We start from the raw sequence: 15,223 nt of genomic DNA on the forward strand, positions 1-15,223 counted from the left end.
CGTGATATCTGTGGTTTAAAGCTGCTGGTTATAACAAAAAGAAAGACAGAAACCTGGCTTATCCCACTTAATTGCATAGAAAACATCAATCATCTGAAATACCTAAGTGTCTTGCGAGCATATATTTTATTGAATACGAGAATAAATATCTCAGTGTTGAAAACACTTCAAGTGGGATTATCTTATTTTTTAGCTTTGAGCACTGTTCACACTGCTTCCTCATATACAGTCTGATCCGATAAGAAAGACTAAAATCTTATAGACATATTTTCATGCACAAAAACATGCTGTTTTCATGCTTCATATGGAAAGAAAAATCATGGAAAGGAAATAAAGCTTGAATGAAAATGTCATGAAGGACTATGTAATGGGAAGTGAAGTGAACTTGGGGTATTTGGGGTATGGCCACGGTCACACTGGCAAGGGCTCCCCAATACCTCCAGCCTTGGGGCTTCAGGTCTCACCATGAGGTCTCCTAATTCGTGAGTATCTGCTAACTGGGCTAGTCTGCTCAGAGCTTATGGCATTGATTAAATGCCAAAGCCTGAGAAGCATTTGTGATGTAAATAGTTGCAGTCCTGTATTAACATATGGCCCAAAGAGCATTTTTCTAATACCTAAGAGGAAAGCTTTGATTCGGGGGGGCATGTAGACCAGGACATGTAAGTGACAGGCAGTATGTGGAACTCTAATGGCTTATTCCTAATTTAATTGCAATTAAAAACCAAGCCTTCTGACTTCCAGTACTATCTGGGTTGACCTGTGTGATCGAAGCAAAACTTGAATCCAGATTCCACCGTGAGGGCACGGAGAAAAGGAAGCTTGGTGTAGCGGGTGACTCTGCCTTCCTGACGTTTGCGCCGGCTCATTGCTGGTGATGTCAACAAACAGGACAGAATTTGTTAGTGGTTGTTGTAGTTTGGAGGATGCCGGGAGTTGGCTGCAGTCCAGATGACCTTTGTCATCGGTGCCGAGCTCCGGGCCAGGCTGGCGGAGGTGACTCAGGCACAATGCTTCAGAACTCCAAGGATGGAGCTCACGGGAGTGTTTTCTTGCCCAAATGCTCCTCAGTTCTGTGGGTTTCTGCGGCTTGCAGAGAATTGTGTGGTACGTGGAGTTCCATGAGACCTTTCTGGGAAGGCCTGGACGTTTTCTTTCTGAGCCGGATTCCTCTGGGTTTAAAACTCATTAAAGTCTGGGTGTCACCGACCTTGTCCGACACATGCCCATATTAAACCAGGCGGGTGATGCTCTTCCCAGCGGGCGCCAGTGGCTGGACGGATCGTAACTCACCCAATCCCACTCTTCTAGCATCTGCTCCTTTAACTGGGAAAAAATGAAGCGATAACTTACGGAGCTGACTGTTCCAAACGCATTGTCTTCTTTCCGGATCCGTATGTGTGTGAGTCCGTTGACGGCGGTTCTGGTTATACACAGACTAGAAGCGAGCGAAGGCAAGACAAGTGCGAATTAATGCATGTGAGAAGGAAGACAGTGGGACTGAATAGGTATTAAAGGAGTCTGCTGAGTCTTCTGTGCCCTTTATTTAGTTACAATTTTTTAAGTCAAGAAAAACGGGATGTTTTCTCTGTGGTACACATGCACGCTATCTTCCAGGAGTCCCTTGTCGGCACCCATGTGGTTTCTTGCTATGAACTACTGCAGTAGTTCAAAGAGGCAAACAGATTAACTATCCCACTATGCGTTCTAGTCTTGATAGTTTCCTAGGGGCCTCAGGGACCCTCAGCGCTGAATCCTTCCTGAAAGCAAACGCGGTCAATCCTGGCCTTAGCAGGAAGCACACACGGCCACACCCTAAGCTCACGCAGCCCCCACTGAGGAAGCGTGACTGGTGCTCATCCACGCTCGGGGCGGTCTACCGTGGGGAAACTTGGGGCACCGCCCAGAATGCCCCCCTCCCATACCCCTCACGTCCCTGCTAAAGCAAGCCTGTCTAACTGCCTCCCAAATACTTGTGTAAGCATGCCTGCTTACAACCGCCTAGGAAGGTAGAGTCCAGTACAGAGTGTTTCAGAGCAAGGCCCTGTGTGTCTGTGACGTTATGACATGATGGGATTCTATTTCAACTAATTCAAGACTCAAGTTGCCTCCAGCTCAAAGGCTGCAGAATGTGACTGGATCCCCACGTCCTGCTTGTCGTGTATCACACTCGGGTAGCAGAGCGCAGGGAGAGATGAGATGTCTGGTGACTTACAGGATAGTTCAAAGACCATGTCAGCCCTAAAATAGCATAGGTCCCTTCAGGCTTGGGAAGTAGATTCCGAGGGAGGGGGACAAAGGGAAATAATGGAACTTGGAAATATTATAAGAATATTTATAACATTCTTATATATAATATAAATAATATTTATAAGAAATAAACATTTCTTTAATTTAAGTAAAATAGGAAGAATGCCCAAAGTGATCAGGATAGAATGAAGGGACCACAAATGAGCTCTTTTTTTCTTTAATGTGGACGGTAAAGGTAAAACTTAGAGGAAAAAGACGGTGTCTCAATGTCCCGCATTCAGCTTCCACTGAACGGTCAGCCTTTCCCAAGTGCCACACAAAGTCACGTCTCTGAAGATTTGGATGTCCCGTTGGCATCGCTAACATACGAACGTGATGACTTCTCTGCAGGTGTACGACGGAAGAGACAGTTCGTCCCGGCCGCTGGGAGCCTTCACCAAGAATGAGCTCATGGGGCTGGTCCTCAACAGCACGTCTAACCACCTGTGGCTTGAGTTCAACACCAACGGGTCAGACACGGACCAGGGCTTCCAGCTCACCTATACGAGTAAGTAGCATAGGACAAAGCATTGCATTTCGTTTTATTTTCTCGGGATGCATCTATGCCTTAGCACTTTTTTTTTTTTTTTAATTTAGCTGATAGATTTTAAATACTGATTTTTTTCCTCTCCTCTGGTCTCTCTACTGTGTTTCGGATTGCTGTTTAATTCTTAATTGAGACATGTTTCCAGAAGTGATAGTTTGAGATTTATTGTCTTGGAAGTACTAATATTTTCATAAGATAATGGCTGTACCTGAAAAGAAAATATCATGACATTTAAGAGCTCCCAGGCTTAAAAAATGCTGATTATGATGTAGTGCACAATGAGAGAGAGTCGTATATGTGTATCTGAAAGATTTAGAGTGAATGTTTGATGTAATTAACAGGAATAGTCTTGGATCACCTAACCTATGTCAGTACTTCACTATTATATCAATTTATCTATCAACATGATGTAGTAGCATCTATATATTATAGAACATAAACTGCATGTGTGTAAGATATATTGTCATGGGTACATATAAGTACACATGTTCTATGTCATAATATAAAACAACCCTGTGTACCAAGCTCGCTCTTAGCACCACTGATGTCCTCAACATAAAAAATTCCAATATTTGCCAAAGATAGCAGGTGCACGGGCTGCTGCATCCAGGCTCTGATCACAGGCGCCGATTGGAGCAACGTCCTGTAGTGCCCCCTTATTAATACACATCACTGTAGAGAAAAGGTGTCTGGAGATGAATGTGGAGAAGACAAAGAAGGTTTAAAGCAAAGGAGGGAAAGAGACGGTGCTTTCAAAAACAGAAAAGTGCAATATGATCTCTGTTAGTTCCAACATTTTTAGTTCCAAACAAGTAAAGTAAAACATGCAGCTCTGTGGTGTGGATCACTAATTAAAATGAAGTGATCAATGAACTAAAATGCTTAAAAGGTAGAAGACAGTTCAATTCTGCATTAATCTGATGTTTAAACATACTGATAATGCCAGCACCATGACAAAAAATATAAAATTTTGGATTTTTTCAATATGAAAGCGTATTAGTCATCATCGAGATTGATTTCTTTGACAGATAAGCAAGCAGGAGGCTGGAAGTGATAGTGATTATACAGACCCAGAGCTAATCCAGGTACCTCAAAGGAAGATTAATCTCCCCAAACCCCCTTTGTGGGAAAAATTACAGGGGATGGGCCCTAAGGCTTTAGATAAAAATAGAAGCAGAGACCTGACATCATGAGAAAACCTGTTTTTCATGTTCGTGAAAATAACCGTTTACCAGATTCCATACACAGCAATATATGAATTATATGGTATGCAAAATAAATTAGTAGCAGTTGGCATTCTAAAATCACTTTATAATTAGAATTTTACTTTTCAGAATTTCACTTTGAAACATGTTTCAAAGAGGTCTTATAAAACAAACCCTTTTGCTCACTTTCAGGTAAGATGTACACTGTTGGGATCTCCTTTTTCCTCTGGCTTTGAGCTCCCCGTCAGTATGCTCGGGGTCTCTGTTCGGTTACTCAGAGACGCTAATCCCCACTTCCAAGCTATTACACCCATCTTAGGGGCTTAGAGGAATGTGGATACTTGAGAAGGAAACCAGTCTGGAAACTCTTTGGTAACTTTCTGGGTTTATTGGAACTGAGGAGGAGTTCCAGCCACACTTGGCTTGTTCCTGCGATTTTGCTGTTGCCTTAGCTTATCCGGAAAACCGTGCCTCGAGTTACAATTCATCCCCAGAGAGAAGAAAGCATTGGCCTGTGGGTTTCCCTGTCACTGGGCACGTCCACGTCCTCATCCCCAATGCCAGCCAAGGTCTGGATGTAACTAAGCTCGATGGGACTCTTCCTCAGCTCCTCACAGAAAACCTGTCACGCGAAGCTTCTGCTTTGTGTCCCATCTCGATCCTAGTCTTGGCTTCCTGTTTTCTCTCTGTTTCCAACTGGAGTAATTCTTCATTTATGAAGTCTTGCCTCTGTATTCTTGTGGTTGTGCTGAAGATATCCAGAAGCAAGTTCATGCTTTCTGGAATTTCAAGCAAGGGGATTGATCATCAAGGAGGGAGTTCCTTTACTGTTTCCAGAATTCTGGAATATATATATATATATAATATATAGATGCTTATTTTCCCAAAAAGTAGTTAAGAAGGTCCATGGGTCGTACAAACGTGTGGCCGGGGTGCAGTGAGAAGGGGGCCTCCTCTGTGTATGACGCCCACCTTCCCTCATCACATGGGGTTGCTTCCATGCGCTATTCTCAGCTCCCCGCAACGTCGCGCGGCTGCTGTGAGCCCATGTTTCTCCCTGGAAGCTGGCATAGCTCCAGGGCTGCTTGCTGCTTCCCTGTTTCTCTGGGTGACTTTAGGAAAGTTGGAATCTGTGGTCTGTGATCTATTTATGGACACTTTCTAATTATATGGACTTTTTTCCTTTATTTATTTATTCATTCATTCATTCATTCATTCATTCATTTTTACCTAGCAGCACAAACTTTCTGAGTTTTTCAGTAGACAGAATACCGGCAAGGATTGGTATTCAGCTCCGCGTATGACCGGTCTGACAGGAGTCATTATCTTTTCTGCGTGTTTTCTCTCTTTGCCTCCACCTACAGAAACACAGATGCTCCCTGGGTGCGATTGTTGCCCGCAAGATTGTCCTACATCTGTGACATACTGCCAGATGGGACAATATATTTGTAATACAGAACTGACAGTGCTGATGCCTATATAATCCTGATATTATTAACTTCCCATTGAATTATTGGGCAAACACCAAGTAATTAAGTTTAAAAAATCCCAAGCTCCCACAATGTGATCGAATACCTGAAGCAGATATTCATCCCTAAAAGATAGCTCAGAAATAATGAATGGTTATAAAATGTTGTGAGCCAATTATTAAAGCTTAAGATGAGGTAAAGAGAGTTTCAGTTGACTTCCAAAGACTTTTCTAATTGCCTCTTGCTAGTTAATTGCATCACTTAAGGAAACATTCATATTCAAATGTTTCAATCCATAATTAATCTACACACATGAATGGATCAGAAGGTAAATATATGCTTATCAAACATCCTAATGTTTTCGAAGTGGGTACAAATGATATTCATATCTCCTTTAGTATTTATGGTGTACTTTTGCATACCTTCTGATTTTACCACATTGATAATTCTTGGTCCTGATAAAGAGCTATTTTTCCTCTTCTACACCAATTAGAAACTGAGTCTCCAGATCTTTGTGTGGTTTGCTGAGGCTTTTGCATCTGGAAGAGTTATAGGTAGGACCCAAAATCAGGTCTTTTGACTGAAGCCCAGAACTTCAATTAAACTATAAATTAAGTTGATAAACTTAATTTTGCATATTTTAGATGATCCCTCCTTGTTGAGTATCATGCGTATTGCATGATATTTATATATGTAAGAGCACTGGCCAGGAAGAAAAGCCAGGCATCTTTGGAGAACTTGGGATAAATACATTGTATTTAGGTAGCTTCTGGTTTCTGAGTAGTAGGTTACAGCAAGGCGCAACTGAAAAATACTTACCTCCATGACCAAACACTCCTTTTTATTCCAGATTTGTTTGTTTTCATAACAGAGCATAGTCTTCTGACTCTATAATTATGTCACATGGAGGCATAACCCATGAGCTCTGAGATCAGGGACCACGGGAGTTCATACTTTATTGTCCTCTGCAGCTCACAGAGGTGTCTGATTTGTAAGACAAAAAGCTTCCATTGCATCATTGTTATTCCGGCTGTAATCCATGAAGCACTAAGATTCCACAGAACTGTCTCAGGGCGATAAGGTTTTCACCTTACCTAAACTTAAGCATTTTTGGTTTGCTTTCTTCTGGTGATTGAAAATCTCTTCAGATATCAGGAAAAGGTGGATTTAATGCTTTCTAAATATTTCAGCAACTTCTTTTACAGAAAAATAGTTCTGAATTTTTTTTAAATCCTATATTTGAATTCAGAATTCTTTAAAAAATATGTTGAATCATTTTAGAGCTCCACAAGAATATTCCCAGAACAGTTTCTCTTTGGAAACATTTTAGCACACGACATACGGGAGGATTTGGGATGGAAGCAGGCTTTCTGGATTGTACGCTCTTGGTTATTCAAACAAACCCTCTGTGACAATTCCAAAAATGTTCTCTCTGTAGTGAAATAACTGTAGTTCAGACAAACATGTCTGGGCCGTCTGGGTGGACCCGTGTTCCAGTTAATCAGTGATTCTGCCTTTGTATGGAACATTTAGCCCGGCGTTGGGGTGGAGTAGGCAAAGCCGGCATTCCCATTTGCAGTAAAGGGCTTAGAATAATCACACAGGGGACTCATGGCACACCAGTCAATAGAACTGTGACTCCACAGTTGTATTCTCAACTAGAACAGGTCTTTGGTGTCGTTGTAGGAGTCAGCTCTTGGCCCTGATTCACACTGATATTTTGGACCCTAAATATATTGTTATATTTGGCTCTGCATACAGTTCATCTTTATATTAATTTGTTCTTTTCCCTCAAATAAACTATGATAATAGATTCATATTAATGATAATATGTGATTTTTATATTTTAAGCCCCACACACAAACAGAATTTTCCAGAGAAACGAGGTCATTGAAGGCTGGAATAACAGTAGAAGCCTCCAGAATGTTCTTTCCTTACTGCTAGACGTGACGTCCTTTCTTCTTTCCTTAAGAGTAAGTTTAGATGCTGTTTCCCATATGAATGTTGTCCTGCTGTCCAGCTTCCCAAAGAAGAATCACTCGCTCTTTCCTTTATGTCTTCAATTTTATACTTTGCACATATTTTGCTTTCACACCAGTAAAGTGTGAGGTTCTTCAGGAGAGGAACCTTACCGCCATCAATACTATGTCACGTCCGCAGCCACTTAATCAGTGAGGACCGCCGGCGCTGAGCTGGGTTGGTGTGGGGGAGGGTGTGCGGCGATGACCGTGACCTCTGAGCTCCTGAGCTAGGGAACAGGAGGGTTGGACTGGAATGGAGGACGTGTGACAAGGAGAAAAGTAGAACCGTGGTTGGCTGCAGGAATCTGATTATGGAAGTTTTTTTTTTAAAAACTAGGCGGAGGGATCCCTCAGCATCAAGGCAGAGCCACGAATGGTATCTGAGGAATGAGGTTGCCTGAGAGTCTGGGGTGGCCGGACGGTGAGCTGACAGCGATGTGGATTCCGGGTTTGGAGGTTTACAGAGGCTGCAAATGGAGAGGTTGTGCCATCAGCCAGCAGGTGTGGCTTGAGGAAGCGGAAAGGCGATGTGCTGGCATTTCCAATGATGCATAATGGGGCAGAGCAGGGACATTTAGTGCTCGTTAGAAATGGCGTAGTTTGATGGAATATGATACATATCTTCAAAAAAAAAAACTATAAAGAAGGGATGGCTTGGATGGTGTATGGTGGTTGGTACTCATGGATAGACCTTAAAACTGGAAGCTTCGCAGTGACCCCCCCACCCCCAGATGTATCTGGCCAAGAAGCCTAGGGAAGTCGATGCTACAGTCCAAGTCCTCTGGGGGACCTGATGCTGTGTTAGAGACACACTGATTCGGCTTGCCTTGACCTGCTCCATTTCCGTTGTTACCAGGCAACGTTCTTGTGATTCCTGGGGGGTCAGCATGACTCCCCAGTAGAAAGAGAGCAGCTTATCTGTGTTGACATACAGATTCTGGTGCATGGACAGACTCCAGTCATTACTTGAAATCAGGCTTTTGAATTCTGGCATTACAGTGCAACCCTATTAGCCTTCTCATGGGAGGCATCTGTTTTGGGTGCACGGACAAAACCAGCGTCTGGTCCTGCAGAGTCATTGTTCTGAGAGGCAGCTGGCTCGTGTTCCTGGGCTACTTACCTTCCTGGCTATGACGAGCCTCATTTTCTTGCTTCGGACTTTTACAGGAGAAGCCAGAGAGTGGGGAAGCCCCCTTCAAAGATTGCTCTAAAGGGTCAGAAAATAGCATGAGGAGAAGGGTGTGTGGGATCCGTGAGGAAGCTCAGGTGGTCCAAGGGCCATTTCAAAGAGAGGGGGACAGTCGGGAAGTGAGCAGCCGGCCCCACAGCACTGAGTACTAGTCCCTGTGGCCCTGTTGTACCAATTAGTTTTACAAAGGAAAAAAAAAAAAACAAGGCCTTACTCTGGAGGGTCTGTGCCTTCCAACACATCCTTCAGTCGCGTGTGGCGGCTCCGAGAGTAGCAGAGCACACAGCCCGGACTCCAGGGAGCGGCCCAGCTCCTGCGTCCCTGTCCCTTGCAGAAGATCAGGTTCCACTGGGCTGTAGCGGAGTCAGGGGCTTTTCCTTCCTTCGGCTCCTCCGGGAGCCTCCTGTCCCGGGACCGGGGGACTGGACCGCTCAAGGCTGGCTAATTTCCATTGCTCACATTCCAAAAATCACTCCCCTGTCCCCACCCTGAACTATCTGTTCAAATAGCACAGAGAGAAACCTCCGAGTCCCTCCACAGCTGTTGTCTGCAACAAAAGGTTGAGCCCCCAGCCGGCGGCCTGTTTCTACCGAGCGGCGCCTCCGTCGCAGCCTCCCTGATGGCCACCCTCTGCGGGTTCTGTTTGCCGGAGCCCTGACGGCGCGGGAACGCTGGGGTTGACAACGGAGTCTAACTGAGGTCCTGTGTACCGTGCGTGTGAGACAGCCAAGCCCAGCGCCGTGGGCCGCTGCAGCTGTCGCGTTGGATTCACGCGCGCATCGGATGGGAATGACCCCGACATTACACCCACTGTTCTACGCCAGCGCGCGGCTCGGGCTGGGGATGGCTTCTCAAGGCCGATGAGGAACACTGAGCATCGTCACCATCCTGCTTCCAAACAAGTCAGAAACACCGTGAGCAGGAAGCCTACTCAGACCCGTGAGCGGTCAGTCATGGGCAGGAAACTGAGCGGGGAAGAGCGGCAGACGCGGGAAACGGTCGCCGCGTCCCTGACGTCACCGAGGGTAAGGAGAGCGCATTGTCCACCAGGTCCGCGGGTAGCCCGCGCCGCGGGGTGCAGCTTCCTGTGGGTGTCCCTCTTCCACTCCTGTCTCCTCCCTTGTATCAGGAACCCCCGCCTCTGTGGCTTCTCCCCAGATTTATTGGGACACCATTAACAGGTTTGTGAGTTTAGGTGACGATCTGACACACACATACATCATGAAATACCATCACCGGAAGGTTAACACAACCATCAACTCGTGTGACTCTTCGTGTGTGTGATGAGACCTGCCCTGGTTTTTGTTTTATTTTGTTTTTGTTTTTCTTTATTATTATTATTATTATTATTTTATTTTTTCCCCTCATTTCTGCTAGAGATTCTTCTGGTGCTTGGACCTCCCTGACTGAATGAGATTCACGCGCACAGCACTCTGTTTGTTTCCTAAGCGATTCCTTCTCTCCTTACAATGGGGTTTTGGAAATTCTATTTAAGCGAGAAGGCAGTTCTGAAGAGCAAGGTCTAGCATTTAATTTTATAAATAATAAGGAATTCACAAATGTCCCAAACATTGTTGGTTGTCACTTGTGTACATGTTTAAGTGTTGCAGCTTTAGAGTAAAATTAGCCGTTATTGTTTGAAGAATAGGGTTCATCACACCCTCAGTCTTTGTGGTGTGCAACATCATCTAGAAAATCATGCCAAAGTGTTGGATGTTGTGTTCAATGAGTCGCTTGTAAAAGCATTTATAATTGTGCTGCAGACAAGGATGTGCATGGACGGGAGCCGCGAAGAGGCCCAGCCCGCACATAAACCCACACGGATGCTGGCAGATTTTTATCTATTTCAATGAAGATTAAAATTGGGGCAAACACATTGTGTTGCTTTGATAGAGATCCTGGAGGACGGAGGGGCGATTTCTAAATACGAGTTCACAGAGCACAGATTTGTTCTCAGAGAGCCATTAATTCAGCAGATAAAACTGCTGGAAAAATGTAATTAGCAGTGTTCATTTTCCCCACAGTTAACTAGTAGGAATCTTATAAAGGTGTTTCAAAATAATAGGCAGTCATTTTGTGTATGAGTTTTCTATTGCTGTGTAACAAATTACCAAAAACTTCGGGGACCTAAAATACCTTTATGACTCACAGTTCCTGGGGGCGGGAAGTTGGAGCCTGGCTCAGCGGAGCCTCTCAGGGTCTGATGGCAGTGATCCAGGTGGCCGGGGCCCTCGTCTCACCCGAGGCCCCTGTCCCTCCTTCAGGCCCTGCGGCTGCTGGCAGGCAAGAAAGAATTCTTGAGGTATCTTCAGTGCAAAAAGGGTGGTTTTATTAAAGCACAAGGATAGGACCCTGGGGACAGACAGGGTTGCTCCCCTGGGCTTGTGATGGTGATGATTATACTGATCATACACTTTCAGGGAGGGGTTAGTGAGAGCAAACGTCTCTTGGGAGTTTGGAAGCAAGGTCTCCAGGACTTGAGGGGCTAGCTAGCTTGTTGGAACAAGGTCGTTTATGACTGTCTAGTGAAACATGAGGCCGTTCAGATGTACATCATAAGCTTGGGGGGTCATTGCCAACACGTATCTTGAGGGTGTAGAGATAATGGAAATCTCTAAAGGAATTTCTGTATGTCAGAGTAGCTTCATAGGGTCCTGAGGGTTGGGCTAGGATTGCCTCTGGCCCTTGGCTAAGTGTCAACATCAGGCAGCCAAGTCCCTAGAGGAAGGTCACTCTTCTATCGTGGGGACTTCTTAGTAGGCAAGCCCTCCTCTCCCCAGGGCCGGCAGGAGAGCCCCCTCGTGGGGACCCAGGCCTTCCATCTGAGTGGGTCAGGTACACTCAGGAGATCTCCGTCTTGACTAACACAGGCTCCCTGATTTGGGGCTGTGCGGTGGCTTAGAGCTTTTCCTTGCCTCTGCCACAGATCCTGCCCGCCCCGCAGGAAGGGGAGAGCATCCTGTGGGGGTCATCGCGTCCCATTTGAGACTGTCCCTCATATTTTCCTATTTAGGAATGTTGCTTTTTAAATCCTTTTTCAGATCATTCTGTATTCAAAAATGTGTGTGTCTGTGTGCGCAAACATAAAGTATGATTGTTTACTTGTACTTTTAAATTTCAGGAATATGTTTGGGTTAATAGTGATAAATCTGTTTTTCAAACAAGACCATTGCAAAGTCACTTTCTGCATTGCCATAGTTTCGGCTTTTGTCTTTCAAGCCCCCACATCTCCAAAGCATGCACCTGTCCATGACTTTGGTCTATCTTTCATGAGAGCTAAGGTGACCCTGTTGAGGGATTTGGGTCAAGGAGAATTTCCACAAAAGACAAGGAGAAGATGTGTGGCCCATAGAAGGGGACAAGGCACAGAGAGAGCAATCTGGGGTCCAAACCACAAAACATACTTATTCTACAACTTGACTAAGAAAAACCAGTTTGAAAGCACTAAATGTTTAAATGTGCCATACTTGCATGTTTGTATTATTCCCAGAAAATGAGCCATACATCTCTCCCTTCATTATTTCTGTGTTGGGTTCATTTTTCATTAGGGGATCACCATTGAAACAATGTTGCCGTGAATTCTTATGAAGTGTAACACAGTGGCTCTCGCTATGGGAGAAAAGAAAAGCCAATTTCTAATAAGCTTCAAACTGTATATTCAGTGAAAAATTTAATTCCCTACTCAATTTGTTTCACTATATAAAGGAGAGTATTACAAGGAGGGAAAATTGTAACATCAGTGGTGTGACAAGCACAGAACTCGATGCTTATGTGAGTGCCTTGTTGGAAACCTTTCCTATCGATATATCAAGACATACCCATGCATGTTTTTAGAAGCTTACACCTTCCAGTAAGAATTGTGAAGATTGCATTTTCACTCTGCTTCTACAAGAAAAGAAAACCTAGAGAAACATATCATATATGATACATTCTTCAAAACAGAACAGATTTCAATGGAAATATCACAATGGCAAAAGAGGTCCACATCATTCAGGTACAGTCGAGAGGTAGGTGGCTAGCGAGTCCCAGAAAGAACTCTCTAGTACTCGTAGAACAAGATGGACATTTTATAAAGAGGAAAGGCATTCTGTCTCTGGGAATGCCCTCAGTCCCCAGTCCAAGTTCATAATTCTCCTTTGTTTGCATCAGAAAGTTTTACTGTTACATGTATGCTTTTAGATAATAATCAAGACAAATGTTTACTGTAAGAAATCATCAAGAGGATATTGGAGCCAAACATGGTGGCCTCTCTAAGAAAGAGGCTTGGACATGAGTCTTTGTCAAAGCCCAGCGCTCTGGAAGAGAAGCACCTCCCACCTTAGTCTGCCGCAAGGTGAGGCTGTCCTGAAACCAGACATAAATCTTCATCCATTTCTCAGACATAGGAACGAGCAAAGTCTTATTATGACCATTTTAAAAAAGGAAGTTGGCACAAAGTGATGCTTAATTGACTTACTCAGTGTCAGACACACATGAGAGGTAGATATGCCTGTGACATCCCTGTCCTTTGATGATTCCTTCTCCTTCTTCTTCTTTTTTAAGATTTTACTTATTTATTTGACAGAGAGAGAGCTCACAAGCACAAGCAGGGGGAGCAGCAGAAGGAGAATCAGGCTCCCTGCTGAGCAGGGGATCCCAGGATCCTGGGATCATGACCTGAGCCAAAGGCAGATGCTTAACCAAGTGACCCACCCAGGCGCCCCTGTCCCTTGACTTCTAATCCCATGTTTATCATCCCGCTACCTTACTAACATGTATAGCATCACAAAAACTAAAATATAAATATTTTCTACATTTTTAAAAATTCCAGTGAAGGGGCCCCTGGGGGGCTCAGTTGGTTGCACCACTGCCTTCAGCTCAGTTCGTGATCCCGGAGTCCGGGGATCGAGTGGCGCGTCAGGCTCCCAGTTCTACGGGGATCTGCTTCTCCTGTGACCTTCTTTCCTGTCATCTGTCTCTCACTCTCTCAAATAAATAAATGAAATCTTTATAAAACAATTAAGAAAAATTCCAGTGGGACCATGACATGGTTCTCTTCTGCGGTAACGTGAGAGTTGTATAGTTAGGAGCGGAGACCTACCTGGTGACCCAGCTCATGGTCCCCCCATCCTACAGAAGATACCACGTGCACGTTGGGCCATGCTAGTGTCTACGTGGCTGTACGTGATTTTCCCGGAGGTTTAGTGTGGTGAATTTCTTTTGTTTGTTTTAGAATTAATTATTCCTTATATTTTGTGATGGTTTGCTAGTCGACACACGCTGTTATTTATTTTCATCTTTTGGCAAAGATGGATGTATTTCGGGTCACCAGTACGTTGAGAAAGACAAAGGAACCTGAGAAGGGTGACATAAATAATTTAATTATAAGGATTAAACTAAAAGCATATGACTTGAGAGGGCATTAAAGGGAGGCTGACAGATGATATCACCAAATGCTATCAAATCTCACATTTTACGAGAAGGGTGATGGCAGAATTGTTTTCCCCATTCTCCTTTAGGGGAAATAAAAAGTAGTAATTATTATATTAGTCAAAGGCATAGATACAGTGTTTTCACAAAAGGTCATTTGTGGGAAGATAAGAATCCCTGAGACTTTCATGCCTTGTCAGAGAGGCAATGCTGGGTAATGAATCACAGGTCAGTTTATGTCTGATTTTGATTTTTCCTGCATGTGTTATGGCATTCGTAATAATGCTATAAAAAGAAAAAGGCCATGAAATCTATTCAGACTCAAAATTTTTATTTTTTTCTCCACGGCATGAATTTTGACAGAAGGACATTCAAAGGCTCTTTTGATGTCTACAAGAACATCAGATGAGTCTCTTTCTTTTCATTCTTTTAACTAAGTAAACATTTCAGAAAACAGTGATAGGAGCATTAGCCCATCTGTTAAATTCCAGCATGGAGCGATTAGACAAGGAGGTGGAAAAAAACGTGAAGTTTCAGCTCCAAATTGACAAAGGCTCCGGAATGATCCTCTGAACACCATTCAGTAGCAAATGCAAGCATGGACATATGTGGTCCAGTGTTTTAACTTAATTGTGAAATTCGAGCTGAAGGGGTACAGCTGCCTGTGTCTCTGGGGACGCGCAGTGAGGCTCCTCGCTGTGGCACCTGTCAGCTGTGATCTGTCATCGCTGCACACACTCTTCTGTAAATAAGTCATTGTTTTTGGACACCCGTGGTTCTGATGCTGGAAGCAATCAGAAGATATTTTTACTGTTGAAAGGGATATGAATTTTTTCTTGTGATGGTTTCAACAAAGTTTACCTTTGACTCCCTAAAACAATGGGGTAGGTGAAGTCTTGTATGTGGGGATGAGAAAAGAGAAGCCGGAGGTGACCCCAGTGCTGCTGGGCTCGGGAACTGTTAATTATTGACTTGGGAAGACAGGGAGGTAGATTTGAAGTGGAGGGCAAGTAGATGTCATTTTTCAGTAACAGGGTGTTGACACCCCTCGGTGCTTGGTGTTAGGTTTTTAATCTTGCTTCAATATGTGGCAT

The 15,223-nt window shown here is 44.1% G+C and overlaps 1 protein-coding gene across 2 annotated transcripts in view; it reads left to right on the plus strand.

Annotated features, from left to right (window-relative positions):
- CSMD1 (CUB and Sushi multiple domains 1) overlaps positions 1-15,223 on the plus strand; it is a 1,951,187-nt gene that overhangs the window by 1,615,284 nt on the left and 320,680 nt on the right. For both annotated transcript variants that reach the window (XM_045086171.1, XM_045086170.1), the window contains one exon: positions 2,641-2,797. In XM_045086171.1, the coding sequence (XP_044942106.1) occupies positions 2,641-2,797 (157 nt within the window). The remainder of the gene's footprint in view (positions 1-2,640; positions 2,798-15,223) is intronic.

This window comes from Mustela putorius, unplaced genomic scaffold (assembly GCF_011764305.1).
Source record: "Mustela putorius furo isolate JIRA1106 unplaced genomic scaffold, ASM1176430v1.1 tig00000905_pilon_pilon_pilon, whole genome shotgun sequence".
NCBI classification, from domain to species: domain Eukaryota; kingdom Metazoa; phylum Chordata; class Mammalia; order Carnivora; family Mustelidae; genus Mustela; species Mustela putorius.